Below are 17,370 nucleotides of genomic sequence, written 5' to 3' on the forward strand. Positions count from 1 at the left end.
ACCCTTTGTGCGTGACCTGGAGGTTGTCCCAACTGTAGAGTATCTCTGTTGCCTACAGAGCCCTGAATGACAACTGGAAATCCCTAGTCAATCTCCAAAGTTTGACTTCAAGCAGCCATTTATAATGTTAATTGGCTACCTGCTGTTGTGGATGGAGACCCCCAATGATGCCAGCTCCGAGGAAATGATTCAGCAGCTCAATGGAGCCAGAGAATCAGTATAGTGGCTGATAGCATTGCACTTCATCCAAGGCCAAAATAACTTTCTTAAAGAGGGATATCCAGACTGCTGCCATGTGTGCTTTAAATAGGGTTTCTTATATCCAAAATATGACTTCACTTCTACTCTGTTGTAATCTAAGCCTCTAGGGGCAGCACGCTGGCTCAGTTAGCACTGTCGCCTCACAGCACCATCAACCCAGGTTTGGTTCCAACCTCGGGTGACTGTCTGTGTGGAGTTTGCACGTTCTCCTTTGGTGCTCTGGTTTCCTCCCAAAGTCCAAATATGTGCAGCGTAAGTGAATTGGCCAGGCTACATTGCTCATGGTGTTCAGGGACATGTAGGTTAGGTGCATTAGTCAGGGGTCAATGTAGAGTTTTAGGGTAGGTGAATGGGTTTGGTGGGATACTCTTTGGAGGGTCAATATGGACTTGTTGGGCCGAAGGGCCTGTTTCCACGCTCTAGGGATTCTAAGATTTAAAAGCTAACATTCCATTAGTAATTTTTCATTATTTTCCGCACCTATCTATGATCTTTTAATATACCTGAATTGTCAAGAATATTGAACCTCCGCTATTTCACCATTTAGGAAAAAACCTCTGTTCTAACGTTTCCACCTTCAAAGTGGATGACCACATATTTAAAATCCATTTGCCATAGTTACGCATATTCATTTAAACCCTCAATGTCTCTTTATAATTTTATGCTTCAAAAGCTCATCAATGCTATTTATCATGCTGCCACAAACAAATGTGGATGTGTAATTGTAACTTTTCATTCCATTTTCTACACACAAAGGGCGTAGGTGTTTGGAACTCTCGGCCACAAATAACAGTGGATACTGGATCGGTTATTAATTTTAAACCTGCAATAATACTTTTACGTGACAAAAAATTACTAAGGGAAATAGGCCAAAGGAAGGTATTTGGATTTAGGCCACATATCTGCCATAATGTCATTGAATGGTGGAAGGGCTGAATGGCCTACTTCTTTTCCTAGGTGGATAATAAATATGGTGAATATTTGAGGTAACAAAATGTATCCTTGCAAGATATCACTAATTGCGATCTCCCTATCAGAATATTAGCCCATTATTCCTTCTCTTTGTCTCTTGAAGCTCAGCCAACGTCCTAGCTAATTCAATAATTGTCTTCAATTACTTTGAACTTCAACTTTTGCTACCAGGCTCATCAAATGCCAGGGTTGCATCAAATGCCATTGGAAGATCCACATAACCGAAATCAAAAGGGTAACAGGAGTGCTAAACAGTTTGAATTTGAACTGGGATCCACCCACTTGTTTGCCCTAACTTGAAAGGAAGAGCTGTGAAATTCACTGGAAAATTAAAGTTTTGGTGAGCATTCGGGAAAGACCATTCGATGGATTTACTTCCCATTACTAGAACCCAATGTATCATGGGGGAAGTGATAATGAACTGGCCATCTATATGGATCACAAGGTGTATCTGACCTTTAACACCTGAGCATTATGCATCACCTGGATACTGCATGCAAAGAAAAGAATCCCTCAGGGAGAACTACACATGACCATAAAATTCTACCTGATTTTCCTTCCACATTGAAATTACAGGTACACAATCCTTGATCTGAAACTCTTGAGGCCAACTGGTTTTCAGAATTCAGAATTTTTTGGAGTTCAGAATAAGTGACAGTTTAATGGTGAAATAAAAAACAATCTTACCAAACAGCAGTTGTACCTGTGAGTACAAAAAGCCCTGAAACAGAATAGACACCAGTCAATGCTGGGCCACACCCCCATGTTACATCTGAGTGACATGAGTTGAGTGAGTGTGGAGTTGGGTTAACTGTTTGCAAGCCAAACAACCTTGTTATCGAGGAAAAAACTTCACAAGAAAACTTCAGATTTTGGATCTTTTTGGATTTTGGCATTTCGGATAAAGGATTGTGTACCTCTACTATCTTTGAAACGTCTCCCTGCCTTGGATCAGCGTTGGACAAATTTGGAAAATGGATAAACAGATTGAAACAAATAAGAATCTCAATGGCAAGTAAAGATTTTTCCATTTTCCATTTTAACTTTATACTTCAGAATCTTGCTTTTGAGCTATGACTCTCTCATTTCCACATCAACAGCCCAACTCACCTCAATTCAATGCCATTTCCAATTCTCCTGTACTTCCCCAAGAAACTAGATGGTAGTAATTCCTGGTGTGATAGTCACAGATTGATCATCCAGTGGCAACAGCTTGCTGCTGGCTTCTTAGGGCTATTAGAAAACTCTGTCTTCATCACAATGTCACTGCAGCTGCTTGAATACTATCCTCCTCCACCCTTCATACTCATAAATCAGTATTAGGAAAATCAACAGTCTCACCGTCATCAGCATGCCTGCTCTCTGCCCCTCTCAGACCACATTACCCAGTTAGGACTTGACTTGGGAGCTCAGGGATACCTAAATCTATCATACTTCTGCTGAATCACTTTATGCAGGGGCTTTCATATATCTCATGCATCTATATGGGGATGCTTCTTATGGTTTTTAGCTTCATTTGTTAGAGCACACTCACTTTGTACTTAGTTGGAGGTTGTAGCCTCCTTCTGTGAGGAAGAAGAGGCAGACAGCTTTTCTCAGTTGGGAATACTGAAGGATGTGGACGCTTCACTGTACAGCAATATGCTATGTCAATGTCACACCAACAGAAAACATACCAAATATGCTTCAAGTGATTGACTATGTCTTTAGGTCAATGATGAACAGTCTGTTATCAGGTCAAAGGATACATCTGATCAAACTCCAAAGGGTTGGCCACAGACTATCAGACGCATGGTCCTATCAGAATCCAGGATGCATGTCCTTACAGTTGAGGAATTTAGGCTACTGTTGGTCCTACAGGTTGAGCTATCAGTCCAGGGATTAAAGGTAGATCAGTCAGGGCACTATGGTGACGTTAGTCCAGGAGGTGGGTCATGGTGAGTTGGGGCTGTCATGCCAAGATTTTATAGAGGGTTGACCTTGATCAGTCATGGGAAGTTACTTAGTTATGGTCAGGGACCTATTAGAGGGCACTCCACAGGTTTCTGGGAAAAACAAGCAGCACAACTCTGGGGATAGGCTTTATTGGATTGGTTTTTTTGAGGGAATAATTACAGTGAAAGGGGCTAGTTTGAGTTTGAAAGGTAAGATCTCACATGACATTAGAAGGGGCAGAGAAGATTTTCAGAAGTCTTAATTAGTTTTGTCTATTCATGTGGAGGGTGGATGGACAATGTCGATTTAAGAACTTGCAAAACTGTCAGCTCAAGGGTTAATGAGGGACATTAGTATGAAGAGAATGAATAGTAATGGGGGAAGTTGAAAGGTCATCAAGGTCAATCAGGAACATGAAGGATGGGATATTATCCTGAGACTCAAACAAGTCACTGACAAGAAGACAAAGTTGAATAGTTGTCATCTTCTATCCAAATTCAACTGCACAATAACAACACAATGTGACTGCCACCACAGTTGGAATAAGTTAATGTTTCTTTCAATGGGGCAGAGTAATACTTTTGGAATTTAAGGCCCTGCATAGGCAATTACTTTAAACATGAATTCTCAGATTTGGAAATGTCACCCATCTTTCAGAACATTGCATTTTATCAGCAGGTCATTCATTGTCCAAGGATGAACCTTTAAAATTATGGCCTCAAGCAATTATACCCATTACATTGTTCACACTAGTTCTTTTTTTGTTATGTCAGTTAAGCAATTACCATCAGATAAGCTGTTAGAAGCATTACTTACTTTTTGTAGCAATCCCAGAAGACAATGCTTCAGAGCTGCCAAATTTACGTACTGAACTGTAAGTATGCAAGGACATGGTCTGGGACATGCAAGGATGCTTTTTTTTGGGGTGGTGTGGTATTATAGTGGCTTACTGTAAGAATATTATTCCCTTAATGTAGCATGAAGACTTTGACTTTCAACATATATAGGATAAGATTACATAACTCAGCTCTTTAATGAGGCATGATATCGACCTCCTTGAGAAGTCTTCAGGTCACACACTGACAAAGCATAACTTGAGCTTCATTGTAATTGACATAAAGGTTCTGGTGTACTATTAGTCAAATGGCTTTCTCTTACTGATGTGCCCCACAGGCTATCTGCTCAGGCATCTGATGACATGGACATCACAGTAGTTGAAGTCCTTGTGATGTCTCAAATGTGAAATCACCTTCAAAGCCGAGAAAAATTACAACTTCATGGGAAAGAATGACTGCCAGCGACTCCAGAGGAAGTAGCAACAGGTGAGGATCTCTAAGGATGTGGAGAAGAATGATACAACCCCATTCCTAGAGGCTCTGCTGTCTTTTTTGACAGACAGAAAGGCAGAATAGGCTTGGATTAAGAATGGCTGGGACCATCATTCCCAAATGCTGTTATCTGCTAGAGCAGGACTTGCACCCAGAAGGAATGGGCGACCATCCAACTCGATCCCATCAAGATCACAGCTGCCCTGAATGAGATTCTCTGCCATGACTGGATTCTCCCAAGACAAACAAACTGCACCTATGTTGCTTTGGGTGCATTCTATTGCTAACCTTCAGTATTTTTCACAGAAACAGTTTCTACTTCATCTACATTTAAATTCAATGAGATCCTCAGTACCAGATTTTGGAAGATTGAGCTAGTTATCCTGGAAACTGCTATAATGTGGGCACACTACAGAGTTCACAGTTGCCTGTTTCCTTCCAGGGTCCTTGGGCCAAAATGGGGATGGTTATGGGAAGCAAGAGTTACCCCCCTCTAAACATGGCTCTTGACACCTGTATGAAACCTTCAAACTGAAGCAGAATGAAGATAAAAGCTGCACATTACTCCATCAGGGACAGAGTGGAAGTGATGAGCAATCTCTTGAAGATAATATTTGGAAGCCTGCGCTACTCTATTGAGATCTTGCAGGGTAGCCTGGAAAAGGTGGGTCACATCATCATGGCTTGTTGTGCTCTCTCCACAATTGGAACTGATAATGGGGAGATGCCGTGGATGCAGAGGAAAAGGGAACTTAACAGAAATCTTCTAAGAATGAAAACGAAGATGAGGATCAGGACATTGACCAGAAGACACATCTGAGGCAATGTGACAGAGCAATGTACTACTGAGCTCAAGATTCTAGATAAAACCTAATTAAAGCTTCTCCAGGGTGAGTAAGCTGTGTTTAGTCCTTTAGCAGTCTAAAGTAATGTGGCAAGTAGTCCTTGCTTAGAGCAAAGGACACGTGGTGTTACGATGGACATACAGTGAGATTGCCTAATTTATTTATTACTCCAGATGAGCTACCCCAAACCATTAAGCTCCCAGCTGAGGGGGGATTGTAGTGGTGGTGGGGGAGTTGGGGAGGTGGGTTGGGGTGTGAGGTGATCTGGCTCACCTTGGTAATTCACCTACCCGTTCGACTGATTTCAACAAGATTAATTTAGAAAGGATCTCTTTATTTTTGGAAAGGTAGACCAAAATGAACTTGTGTTTTACAAGGGACTAATATAACCAGGGAGTTTCTTGAATTAACATTAAGATCATTTAGGAATTACTAATTGCAGAAAAGAAATAGCATTGTAATGCATGCAATTCATATACACATTGAGTAGAAATGAATGTCCAAAACAAAAATGGAAATAAAGGTTCAATCTTTGAATTTTTTGTGAAAAGCAGATGTGAAGGTTCCATTGTTAAATGGCTCTGGTAACATTAATGTTGACATTTGATCTTGAGATTCTTGGTTTTGTAAGCTTATTGAAATTCCTTTGCCCTAGTTCCATTTGAGCTGGCTCACAACTCTAAGAGAGAGAGAGTCTTCCTCTTTTGTTTTACCTGCCATGCAGGGATGTTTAAGATGGTGGTTCTCAAAAATTGAGGTTCTCACTACACTCTGATATACACAATAGGAAGTTCAGCCAATAACAAACACAGACTAATACCGCAGTTAGTTTTCAACTTCTCTTTTTTTGTGTATTCCTCATGTAGGGTGTAAAATAGACATATTTACAAGAGGTATCTTGCTGCTTTGAAGAGGGAATTGTCTGTACCCTTGTAATTTCTTTTTGTTAAGTTTTCCCTCCTAAAAGTTTACCTTCCTCTTTACAGTTGTGACATACCATTGTCTTCAAACATGCCTTTGCAAGATAGTCACTCAATTTACATCCACAGATGTTCTTGTAGCAGTTCTTAAACTAAATACAAATTTTGGGATTAAAAGTAAAATACGTTTGTATATATTTTGGGATTGCAGTCTGTCATCACAATAAAAAACACTGTTATTGATCAAACCTTGATCTTTTTCTGTTGTGAGTAAATGCTTCATTATCCACCTGATCATATACTTGATATCTTCAGCTTGTTCCACTTTCAAGTATGTACTCTTTGTAAGAAAGCAGCAGTCAGTGAGACAGAGTAGTATTGTCACATGATGCTCAGCTTAAAGATCCCGAGGCTTCTCTCATGACAGGCAGGAGGTTGAGAGGAACCTGAGGAATTGCCTTTTGACCTTTTTTGACATGAGTTAATCTTTACGGTTTCAGAGTTCACATAGATTGCTAAGTTGCACTTAAATGCCTGTGCATTACAGTAGGCTAATTAGAGTTGAGCGAGAATGGATATATGAGCTGCCCATTCTGTATCTCAAAGCCTTAATGGCAGTCCACTCCCTTCAAAAACTGAGAAATAGAATGAACCTTTCCCACCAAGGAAGTGTGAAATCATCACTGATCCCTTCCTCTCGCTCACAAGGTGGGAGTATGTGTGAAATGGTGCAATCGGGCCAAGGTCCAGGCACAATCCTTGGACATTAATTGAAGCCTGAAGGTTGTCCACATTAAAGTGTAAAACCTTGGTTGTAGATACCATCATTCTGGTTCAAGGATTCTTGACAGCCGGGGCTATCTGCAGTCAAGGAATTGGTTGCTGGTGTGAGGTGAGCAATGCTTGGGCATTACATCTCCTTCATCCCTGGGATGTCAGAAATCATCTCTCTCACTGGTGTGATTTCAAGAGGTCCAACAGTGCCAAAGACATGAGGGCAGACCTTTTAAGAATGTGAGTGAATGTGTATTTGCAAAAGTGCAAAGTTATTTACAATTATATATGATCTGTGCTGTCCTCAGTAAGTATTTTTCATATTCTCCCTTCTACCATGTCTCAGTATAGTTCCAAATTCTGCTACTGAGGCAGAGGTAGCCTGCTCTGGAGTCAGCTCTGGTGACCTCAAAGACTTGGGCAATTGTCTCCAAGGGCATTTCGACCAAGGGGGTCCCAGGCCTACTGAGGTAACATGCACAGATGTAGGCTCTCTCTCCTTGGCTGGAAGTTTTGCAGACATGGGGATCACAAACTATATTTACATAGAGGGTCAGAGACCTCTGGAATGTCCAAAGATGAAGCTACTGGGGGCTTGTCTGTCTGAACCCCCCTCTAACTGTATCTGCTGACACCATGCTGCCTTCTTGAGAGAAAGGGCTAGAATGAGTTCAAGGTCCTTCATACCCCTCTCACCTTGTCATTGACACTCAGCACCTATTGGTAGAATGATGGAATGCAGATCTGTGTGAATATCCAGCAGACACGGTGTGCAAGACCTGGGACTTCATGCTGCTGACCGACCTTTCCACAAAAGCAGCCAGACACACACATGCCAGGGACAGCACAACAACTGTAATATAGGTGAACTCCTCTATCTATCAACCCAATGTACAGACTGTCAGTGACAAACCTGACCGCCGTTCCCTCGACTCTGTGTGAAATGTCATTGTCAAGACCATGGGAACATCATTGCCTTGGGACTGAGCAGATGCCAGATCTCTGGGTGTCAGAGACCCAAGTGTTTGTTCCTCCAGAGACACCTCAGTAATGTGCTCACCAAACTGTGCTCCTGAGTCTGATCTAGATAGAATAACCACGGAGGCAAAGGTCTTAGAGCTGATGGAGGATATATGTGAAATCTTTGTTGCTGCAACCTCTGGTGGTTTCAGTGACTTTCTCCTCCGAGATAGAGGTGGAACTGAGGGTCTCGAGCATGGCCATCTTATCAGTGGAGGTTTGCAGAGTGCTGCAAGTGCCTGCATAAAAGAAGAGCATTAACTTTCTTCGAGGATTAAATGCTTCTGTATGTAAAGAAGGAGTTACCGCTGGTTTTAATCAGACAGTATCACAGTACACTTGAAGGAAGCTCACTGGGTTGGTGGCCATTGTGATCTTCCCATCTCAACCTGAGCAGCTCTGCTCTGCTCCAGCCAGCTCGACAATATTCTCTTCATATGGAGTAGGGAATCCTTATTTTCACCACTTCCATCACATTGGGGCTTGGTGTCCCCAGTAAGTGAATAGGAAACATAGAGAGCAGGAAGGGTTTGTAGTTTGGGAGGTTGAGGTGGATGAAAGTTGTTGAGTGGATATACTCCCTGCAATTGTGTAAGTTATAGATGGTGAGCCTTGGTGACATGCGTGTGTAATGACAGAATGGTGATCCTTTGAGGGTTAGTTACCAAAGAGAAGATGGCAACACCTAGACTAGATCATTGACCTTCTTCCCGCACTGCTGTGTGTTCCTTTCTATACATGGCACACCACTAACCGAGGCCCTTATCTCAGTCCAGGCTGGCTTAGTCTGATGACGCGGCCTTGATTAGCAGTCAGCAGGATAACATACTGTCCTCCTCCATCAACCATCTAACTGCACCTCTCTGGTGATGACAGGGTGCTAGCTTTCCTTTCTGGGTCAGGACCTCAGTGATATCAGTCAAACACCACAATGTGAGGAGCAGTTTCTGACTTGCTGTGTCTCACATGGAATGGAAGTGGGCTTCATATATGGTTAAGTCACCATAGTCATACCAGACAATAGGGCTGCTTTCTCAGTAGAGAAAGATACCTAATGATGGTTTAACCTGAAGGTCCTTCGTGGAAACCTAGTCAGTGTGGAACTTGAACCCACAATGTTGGTTTTGCTGTGAATTGTGAGCCAGCCTTCCAGCCAACGGAGCTACAGTACCAGTGGAATGAATACCAGAAGATCCAGGTAGTGGGCAGCACTTCCTCCTCTCCTGTCATGCGAATCCACATGAATGGTGCCATAGAACTTGGATGCTTAATGGATTAGATCAATAGTGGAAGACTGTGTGACCAGAATGGACTGAGTGCTATGAATCTCACTCAAGATAACACTTTTCTCAAAATGTGAGAATCAAGTCGTATGTCTCAGTACTAGGTGACTACTTTGGTGCAGTTCAATATCTTAAAGAATGAAAAATGTTTCTTATAAAAGCGTAGTGATTTATCAGCAGAAAAGACAAAGTGCGGCTGATCTTGTAGCATGAATTTGTCACCGGAAAGAGTAATAAGTGAGATGGTGGTGGTGGTGGTGGGGAGGGGGTGTTGGGGTGTGGGGAGGGGTGGGGGGTTGGGTCTCCTTCCACTTCACTGAGCATGAACAGACAAACTAAGAACAGTCTCTAATGAGGTAATCAGGTGCATGTTTGTGAAAGTATTCAAAAAGTCATGTTGGAAGGTGAAGTTCACGTTTAGCAGACAAAGTAACTCCAGCTTAACTCTCACAAAGTTCACTATGATGTGAAGTTGTTTGCATGGCACACAAAATAATCTAAGATGTGATGTTGCGATTTTTTTTGTTACAAGTTCTTTTTATGAAGGTTTCAACCAGTTCATTTATCCCTGTCTTTTTTTTTTCCCATAGTGACCTTTACCCTTGCTTTTCCTAAAATCTGAAAACAGCCAATGTTGATGAAACATATAATGGCTCCTTTCCTGTGCAGTAAAGTCGGTTGTAAAGTCTGGTAATTAAGGTAACCAAGGAGGCTGAGCCCAGCAGGCTAATGGTGCACCAAACACTTTTATAACTTCAAACGATATCAAAGTCACAGGAGTGGGCTCAGAGTTGAACTGGTTTGAATTAAGCTCACTTCCACACGCTCTGCCCAAAGAAAGCTCCAACCTTCTGGATTTCATTAGAGCCAATTATCTTATCTTTTTCATCTCAGGCCTGACCCTAAGGCTGCAGGCAGCTAGTTGGTATGTTTGCGTGGTTGTTTAAGAAAGCCTGTAGTCATTCAATGTCCTGAGGACCTGCTAATTAAAACACATACCCCCTGCCTCTGATAATTAAATATGATAATAATGCTTGTTCAAATAATTTTCCTTATTATTCTCATTAATTTTATTGTTTACCATATGAAACATTCTTAACTAGTTAGTTTTATGGTTTATTCACACAGTATGATCACAAAAGGCCTAAGTTCATATTTTGAATTTCATATTTATTCTGATGCTGAACCCGGATATATTGTACAAAGAATGGGACTGTATAATGTCATAACACATGATGTTAACCCTAGATGACCAACCAGAATGAGATGTAAATGTTCTCAATGTTCTGTTCTCTAAGAACCACCACACCAGCTTCTACAGTCTATTCATGTAATTAAAAATTCTCTCATCCTTATTTTCAACACATGCCTCCCCTAAAGTGTGGTGCATAGAATTGGGCACAGTACTCTAGATACCGTCAAACCAATATTTTCTAAATTCACCATAATACTTTTTGCCGCTATTTATAAAGTTCAGTATCCAGTATCCTGTATGCTTTTTGAAATAAATTTCTCAACCAGCCCTGCCAAGTTTACCAATTTAAGCATGCATACCCTCAGGTCACCCTGTTTCTGCATTTCCTTGAGATTTTTTGCTCTTTAGTTATGTTATCTCTGCTAATTTTTCTACCAAGATACATCATTTTCACATTTTTGTGAATTAAAGTTTCACCTGCTTTATATCCACCCACTCCATTAGCCAATTTATTTACTTTTTTTAATTCTTCACCTTATGAACCAGCTGAAATAGGATTGTTTCAAAAGGAAACTTTGCCAACCATACTCCCTCTTTGATACACTTGCTTACCCCTTCACTCATCATTTGTCTTTGAGATGGATTCTGTTCCCTTTAGGTGCTTGTGTCAGCCTCTTGGTGTATAAGATCTCCTTCATGCCTGTGGAAGTCCTTCATTCTTGCTGGAAATGTAGGAGTCAATTTTAAACACTAGTACTGAAGCCTTGCATTTTATATATCCCAGGCCTAAAACCAATGGCATGGAGGGTACTTCCATTGCACATTAGTCCCTATAACCTGCACTTAGACAATAGACAATAGACAATAGGTGCAGGAGTAGGCCATTTGAGCCTTCGAGCTTGCACCACCATACAATGTGATCATGGCTGATCATCCTTAATCAGTACCCTGTTCCTGCCTTATCTCCATAACCCTTCATTCTACTACCCTTGAGAGCTCTATCCAACTCTTTCTTAAATGAATCCAGAGACTGGGCCTCCACTGCCCTGTGGGGCAGAGCATTCCACACAGCCACCACTCTCTGGGTGAAGAAGTTTCTCCTCATCTCTGTCCTAAATGGTCTACCCCGTATTTTTAAGCTGTGTCCTCTGGTGCACTTGTGCAACAGAATAACATCAAAACAATCATGTTCAATTCAACTGATCAAAATAGTTACAGAATCAATTTGCCAAAAACACATTTATGATCTGATGTGCACTTTGGTACACTTAAATCCTCTAAAATCATAACACATTGAAAACAACAGCAACTTCATGGGATAACACAGTGGCTGTCCCGAGAATAACATTTCCTTCATATAGTCCGAACGTTCATTTGGAATGGGAGCAAATTAACATCCACCACAGCTGAGAGTTTATTCTACCTTGCAATAAGGACGGTGGAAGAAGGCTGTTCATTTTTGATGCAATAACTATGGAGCTGCAAGATTGGAATTATACTCTAGAATCCCAGATGCAGCTATCTCTATGGGAATTGTCCAGGAAATTGAATTTTTATAAAAATTCCCTTGTGACTAGAACCCTTCCAAAAAGTCCAATGATATTAGAGAATTCAGAAAGTTCTGACCCACCTAAGTTTAATAGGTACTCAGAAAAAGCCAGAGAAACCAAATCCTTCTCTGACTCCCAGGTAACTATTAAACTGAACCTGAAATCACCAGTGGACTCCAACCTGATGTCTGAGACCCATAACTGACTCCCCATTGGTGAACCCAAACTATCCCTTCCCCTGGCTGTGTTAGTCCTGACATATTCCCTTATCTCAGCATCCACCCTCCACCCATCCTACCCGCCGTGATCCTTGTGGAGCTGACCCCACCCTTCCAGGCCTGCCAGACCTGATCCTATTTGGACTCTGCTCCTCCTCCATCCAAGGACTCTATTGGATCCACTACTCTTCCTTTGCTTGTCCCAACCCTGCTTGTGCTGACAACAACGTAGCCCCATTTGCTGAGCACAAGTTCATTGAGCTGGTACCCTGCCCAGCTCACCTAATTGGCACTTATTTCCTGGTAGTGGTAACCGTGACAAAAACTGTATTTGCATAACTATGCATATGAACATAATTGATATATTTTTAACACAATTGCTTTTTCTCATATTATCAAGCCATATTGAGAACAAAATCACCATTATGGCTTCCATGTACATACAGGGTGACATTAACATTAAGGAATATTTACTCCACATAGTAGAGGGAATATATAGTGCATCGGTGGCAATGTGGTTAGAATCAGAGTTAAGTAACACATTTGCTTTGATATTTCAGTGGAATTGTGACCTTAACATAAATACCACATGAATTATCAGGACGATTGAAATACATACGTGTGTGGAAATTTTAAAAACCTTCAAACATCCTTGCTGAAATGAACTAAAAATAAATTACTGACAATATCCCACTCAGCCACAAAGCCAGCACAGGTATAATGGTCAATCACAAATGTTTTTCTTCGTTCATCCCTTTACAACAAGGTTCTAAAATGGACTCATTAAAAATGATCCTTGAATTTATATAATAAACCTAATGGCAAGGTTTTATTGGACTGTTAAATACGTTTCATCATAGTTTTCCAAAGTACGCTTATCATTCAAGCATCTGGATGAGTTTTGGCTTAATCAGAGTACCAGTGATTCAATCTACTAATAAGCATTTGTTACTATATCCAGTGTAGTTTACTGCAGTATTTTTTAATTTTATAACAGGAGGTTGATAATGATAAGTTGTATGGCTATAAGACAGAGAAAAGACACTGACCGGGAGAATGTGAACAGCTTCTGACACTCTCAAATGGTTCTGTTGACATCACACCCAATCATTCAAACTTAAACTTTACTGATTAGAACATATTCTCTCAAGTAGAATTTCTTTTTTTTGAAACAGTCTGTGTTATCTTAAAATAAAAATCATTGTGCAGAGTTCCCAGTGGATTTGTATCATTCTTTATCCTTATTCACCATTTATTCTGACTTTTACATTTTTTACAAATACATGTTGCTTTGTCCTGAAGTAGGAAGATTGATACATAAGTGCATTATAATGTTAGACTAGGATTATAATATGTTTATCTGAGTGTTGAACTGTAAGCCAGTATGTTTTTACAGATGTCCTGTACACATCATGCACATTTTGCATGATAGGACACAGCCAGTCAGGTTTTCAATGAATTGAGACAAAAAGTCCTTTATTAAGCTGCACTTAACATGGTCTCTTGCCTGGGAAGATCATGTTGTGCCCACCGTCTTTGAATTTGTTAATGAAACAAGAACCCAAATCAACCATGATAAACACTACACTGTCATGTAGTAAGGCTTTCAAAACACATTTGATGACGTTTCACATGAAAAGTTGGTAACCTAGCTTGAAGGTCTGGAAATTCAAAGCAAAACATTTGTTTGAATAAGAAGCAATCTGAAGGACAGGAAACAATGGGTACTGTTTAGAGAGAATATCGGAGGTTAACTATTGAGCGGGATGCCCTAGGACTCGGTGTTCAATCTATCTCTGTTTTCAATTTACATCAATGACCTGAATTTTGAAACCCAATGCAAATTAGTTAAATTTACAAATGATACTAAATTAGAAGGGATATAGCAATTAAAGGAGGAGATCAGAAAATACTGAATGAGCTAAACAAAATATAGCAGTGACCAAATAAAGGCTTATGAAATCTAATTTACAATGCAAAGTATGAACATGGAAAAGAAAAACAAGTAATGTAACTACTACCGCAATATGTTGAACTTTCCATGGATGAAGTTGTAGGAGACCTGGATTTGACACTCAACATGTTCCAGCAATGTGGTACAGCAATCAACAAAACTAAGAAGATACTGAATTACATAGCCAAATCAGAGGAACTCTAGCCCAAGCCAAGAATGAACAAATGAGTCAATGCTCTGGTTAGGCTACATTTTGAGTATCGAATACCGGATACTGAAAACAAGGGAAGTGCTGCAGGTCAATGCAAAGAACCACCAGAATACTGGCACTTAGCAGAATTTTCAACGCTAAAAAGTGGACAAGTATGGGTCAGACTGCAGGTTATAATGTTAAATATATGAAGTCCAAACAAATTCCAATCCACCCTACTTCCAGGGTTAATAAGCTTAAAGCAATGGGGAGCAGGAGAGGTGCACCCACACATAGCAATCAACCTATTGGCGATTTCAACATTACAGTGATGCTGTGTGCTTTATATTTATCTGTTGACAGCCAGGTTTGTTGAATGCAGCCAACTTGTCCCTTCTCCTTTCTGAGATGCTTAACCTCCTGCTATCCCACCTCCCACTGTACCTCAATGCCTCTGCCACCCCACCACTGTTGCCCTTCCATCACAAAAGTCCCTGTTCACTGCTGTCCCTCTGCTCAAGTCAGCAACTGCAGCCGTCCTCATGCTCTGGGTCAAGACTCAGACCTACCTCGTTCTGAGGCCTCTCCTTCAGTGTTCCCGGTCCACTGAAAGCCAAGCCCTCTGTCAATCAGGCCGACTTCTGGATGGGAAAGCTGACAGTAAGGGTGCACCTGTAGTGTGGAGGTAAAATGGTTAAAACCCTACATGATCTACAAGCATGAGATGCAAAGTTTGAGTCCAGTGAGAAGGAAGTTAAAAGTCCTCTCCTACCACAGCCCTGCAGACTGCAAAGTGTACTAGCTTGACCTTATTAACCTCAACTGATTAGAGGTTGAATCTAACATGCTTTTTGAATGCTGTCCATGTGAAGCAATTTAAAAGAGCGCATTAGTTTTGAACTTGACCAAGTATCATTACAGGTGGGAACACACCTGAAAGCTGTAAGGTATTCCACGTCTCCCATTGGGGGATCGAGACCACCTGTCCAGGCGATATTCACAGTGAAGCCTTCACCTGGGCCGCATCCAACCTGAAAGCAGGATGGCACCAAGAAACAAAAATATATATTTTCAGATAAAATTGCTTTGAAACTAACATCAAAGAACTTGCCCAGATCAGCTAGACAACGCTTGACAAGCACTGGTTGGGGCCATGCACTTGGTCTGTGCTGGGACACAGTCCCAGTGGACAATTTTGCAATCCACAGCAATTTAAAGTGCAGCAGCGAAGAATGAGCTAATTAGGAATAATCATGCAATGCAATTAGACCGGAACGATAAAAGAGGCCGACGAGAAATGCAACCTACCTCGTCTGGGGCTCCACTACCAGGAAAGAAGTTTCCTTCATCATAACGGTGGAGGGAAATATAAAGCACGTTGGGGTCATTATAAAAGGCTTGCTGTGTACCATTACCATGGTGAACATCCTAAAGGTGAAAGGAAACAAATGACAAATGTAATAATGTCCAGCTCCTGCTTAAAGGTCACTTTTGCCTTTCCCCTCCTCCCCCTCACAAACTTCCTGAACCTTCAAACAAATTACTCCTTAATGTGCTCATTTTTTAAGCTTGTTTCTCTAGTCAGGAAACCATAGCAAACATGCCCTGGAGACTCCAGAAGAACAGTCGCTGAGAAATTCCAGCTCTTTTTCGACGTTTAGATATTTATACCCTGGGTCTTTGTACTATTTGTCTCAGTGATAGAATCTAGTATCCTACTTTATGCAAGAATTTTATGAGTTATTAACTGCCAACAGTTCATAACCCCTCAGGGTCAATTAGCTGCTTGAATTAGCCTCTAAAGAAAGCCAAGTGTTACAGCACAAAAACTGTACTTTTTAATGTAGTCCATAGAGCACAACAATTATGTGAATTTGAAATCAACAGGAAGTTCAATTTTCAAATGTAATGTTCAGCGAGATTTATTACAGCAAGATTAGCTATCCTGGAAGCTTCAGAAAGACCATTATCAGACCTGTAAGGAAGTGACAATACTTACAGAGGAAGTGATGCAAAATCCAAGTTTAATAGAAAGTTCATTCCATATAAAGTTGTCAATTGTTGAAAGGGTTAGACCAGTTTCTCATAATTATATTGCACATATTCTTGATGACAGAATGTTTGTAATTTTTTGTACTTTCCCTGCTTAATTATTGTCTATTGCAAAAAAAGCATTCTTCCTGAATAGAAATTTGAAAGATTTCAACTGAGCAGACCATTCCAATGACCCTAAACATTTACAAACATATTGAGGCCACTTGAAAAGCATTGAGGATGGTATGCTTTATCTTGTTACTGACCATAAATGCTATGAAAAGGTTTTTATTTTCTCTTCTCCTGGATTACGATTCAGAACAGTGATGATATGATTTATCACTTGCAAAAAACATTTGAGTCAGTTACAGGTGGGATTGATTATCATTTAACACCAAGCTTTTCCTCTGCATTCTTTTCACTGGCTAGCTTATCAAATCACCTTGTGAACTGTCAGGACAGTCAAAAATAGTTTATCCATTTATCAATATTTAATACCCTTGAGCCTAACATAATTGCAACAATAACAGAAAAAGTTGTATGCAATATTACTGAAACTGAACTTAAATGTTTGATGGAGAGGTACACTATACTTTAAACGCAATAAGAGTTTTCCAAGTCTGCCCAGAGTCTGCTTGCTAATCCAAACAGACTGTGTGACTTTGCCGACATTGCATATTTGGTTGTGTAAATAGCAATTCATGCAGATCAAGAATATTGTTAATGATATTTGCTGGTTCACATAACTTTTTCTTTCAACTACAAAGTGATTACATTTTTCACAACATGTCCAAAATCTTTTATAGATTCCATAAATTGTTAATCTAATATTGTGATTATCAACAACAACAATAATTAATAATAATATATATATCCAACAACATTAAACAA

At 40.5% G+C, this 17,370-nt stretch overlaps 1 protein-coding gene across 11 annotated transcripts in view; it reads right to left on the reverse strand.

The window, feature by feature from the left end:
* Nucleotides 1-17,370, reverse strand: part of LOC140480462 (histone deacetylase 9-like) — a 778,931-nt gene that overhangs the window by 122,419 nt on the left and 639,142 nt on the right. For 10 of the 11 annotated variants that reach the window (XM_072575348.1, XM_072575350.1, XM_072575346.1 and 7 more), the window contains 2 exons: nt 15,754-15,873; nt 15,379-15,476 (listed from right to left, as the gene is read on the reverse strand). In XM_072575348.1, coding sequence (XP_072431449.1) covers nt 15,379-15,476; nt 15,754-15,873 — 218 coding nt within the window. Of the gene's footprint in view, nt 1-15,014; nt 15,118-15,378; nt 15,477-15,753; nt 15,874-17,370 lie in introns of all 11 variants that reach the window. The other variant, XR_011961302.1, reaches the window with a different exon arrangement.

This window comes from Chiloscyllium punctatum, chromosome 8 (assembly GCF_047496795.1).
Source record: "Chiloscyllium punctatum isolate Juve2018m chromosome 8, sChiPun1.3, whole genome shotgun sequence".
Classification (NCBI taxonomy): domain Eukaryota; kingdom Metazoa; phylum Chordata; class Chondrichthyes; order Orectolobiformes; family Hemiscylliidae; genus Chiloscyllium; species Chiloscyllium punctatum.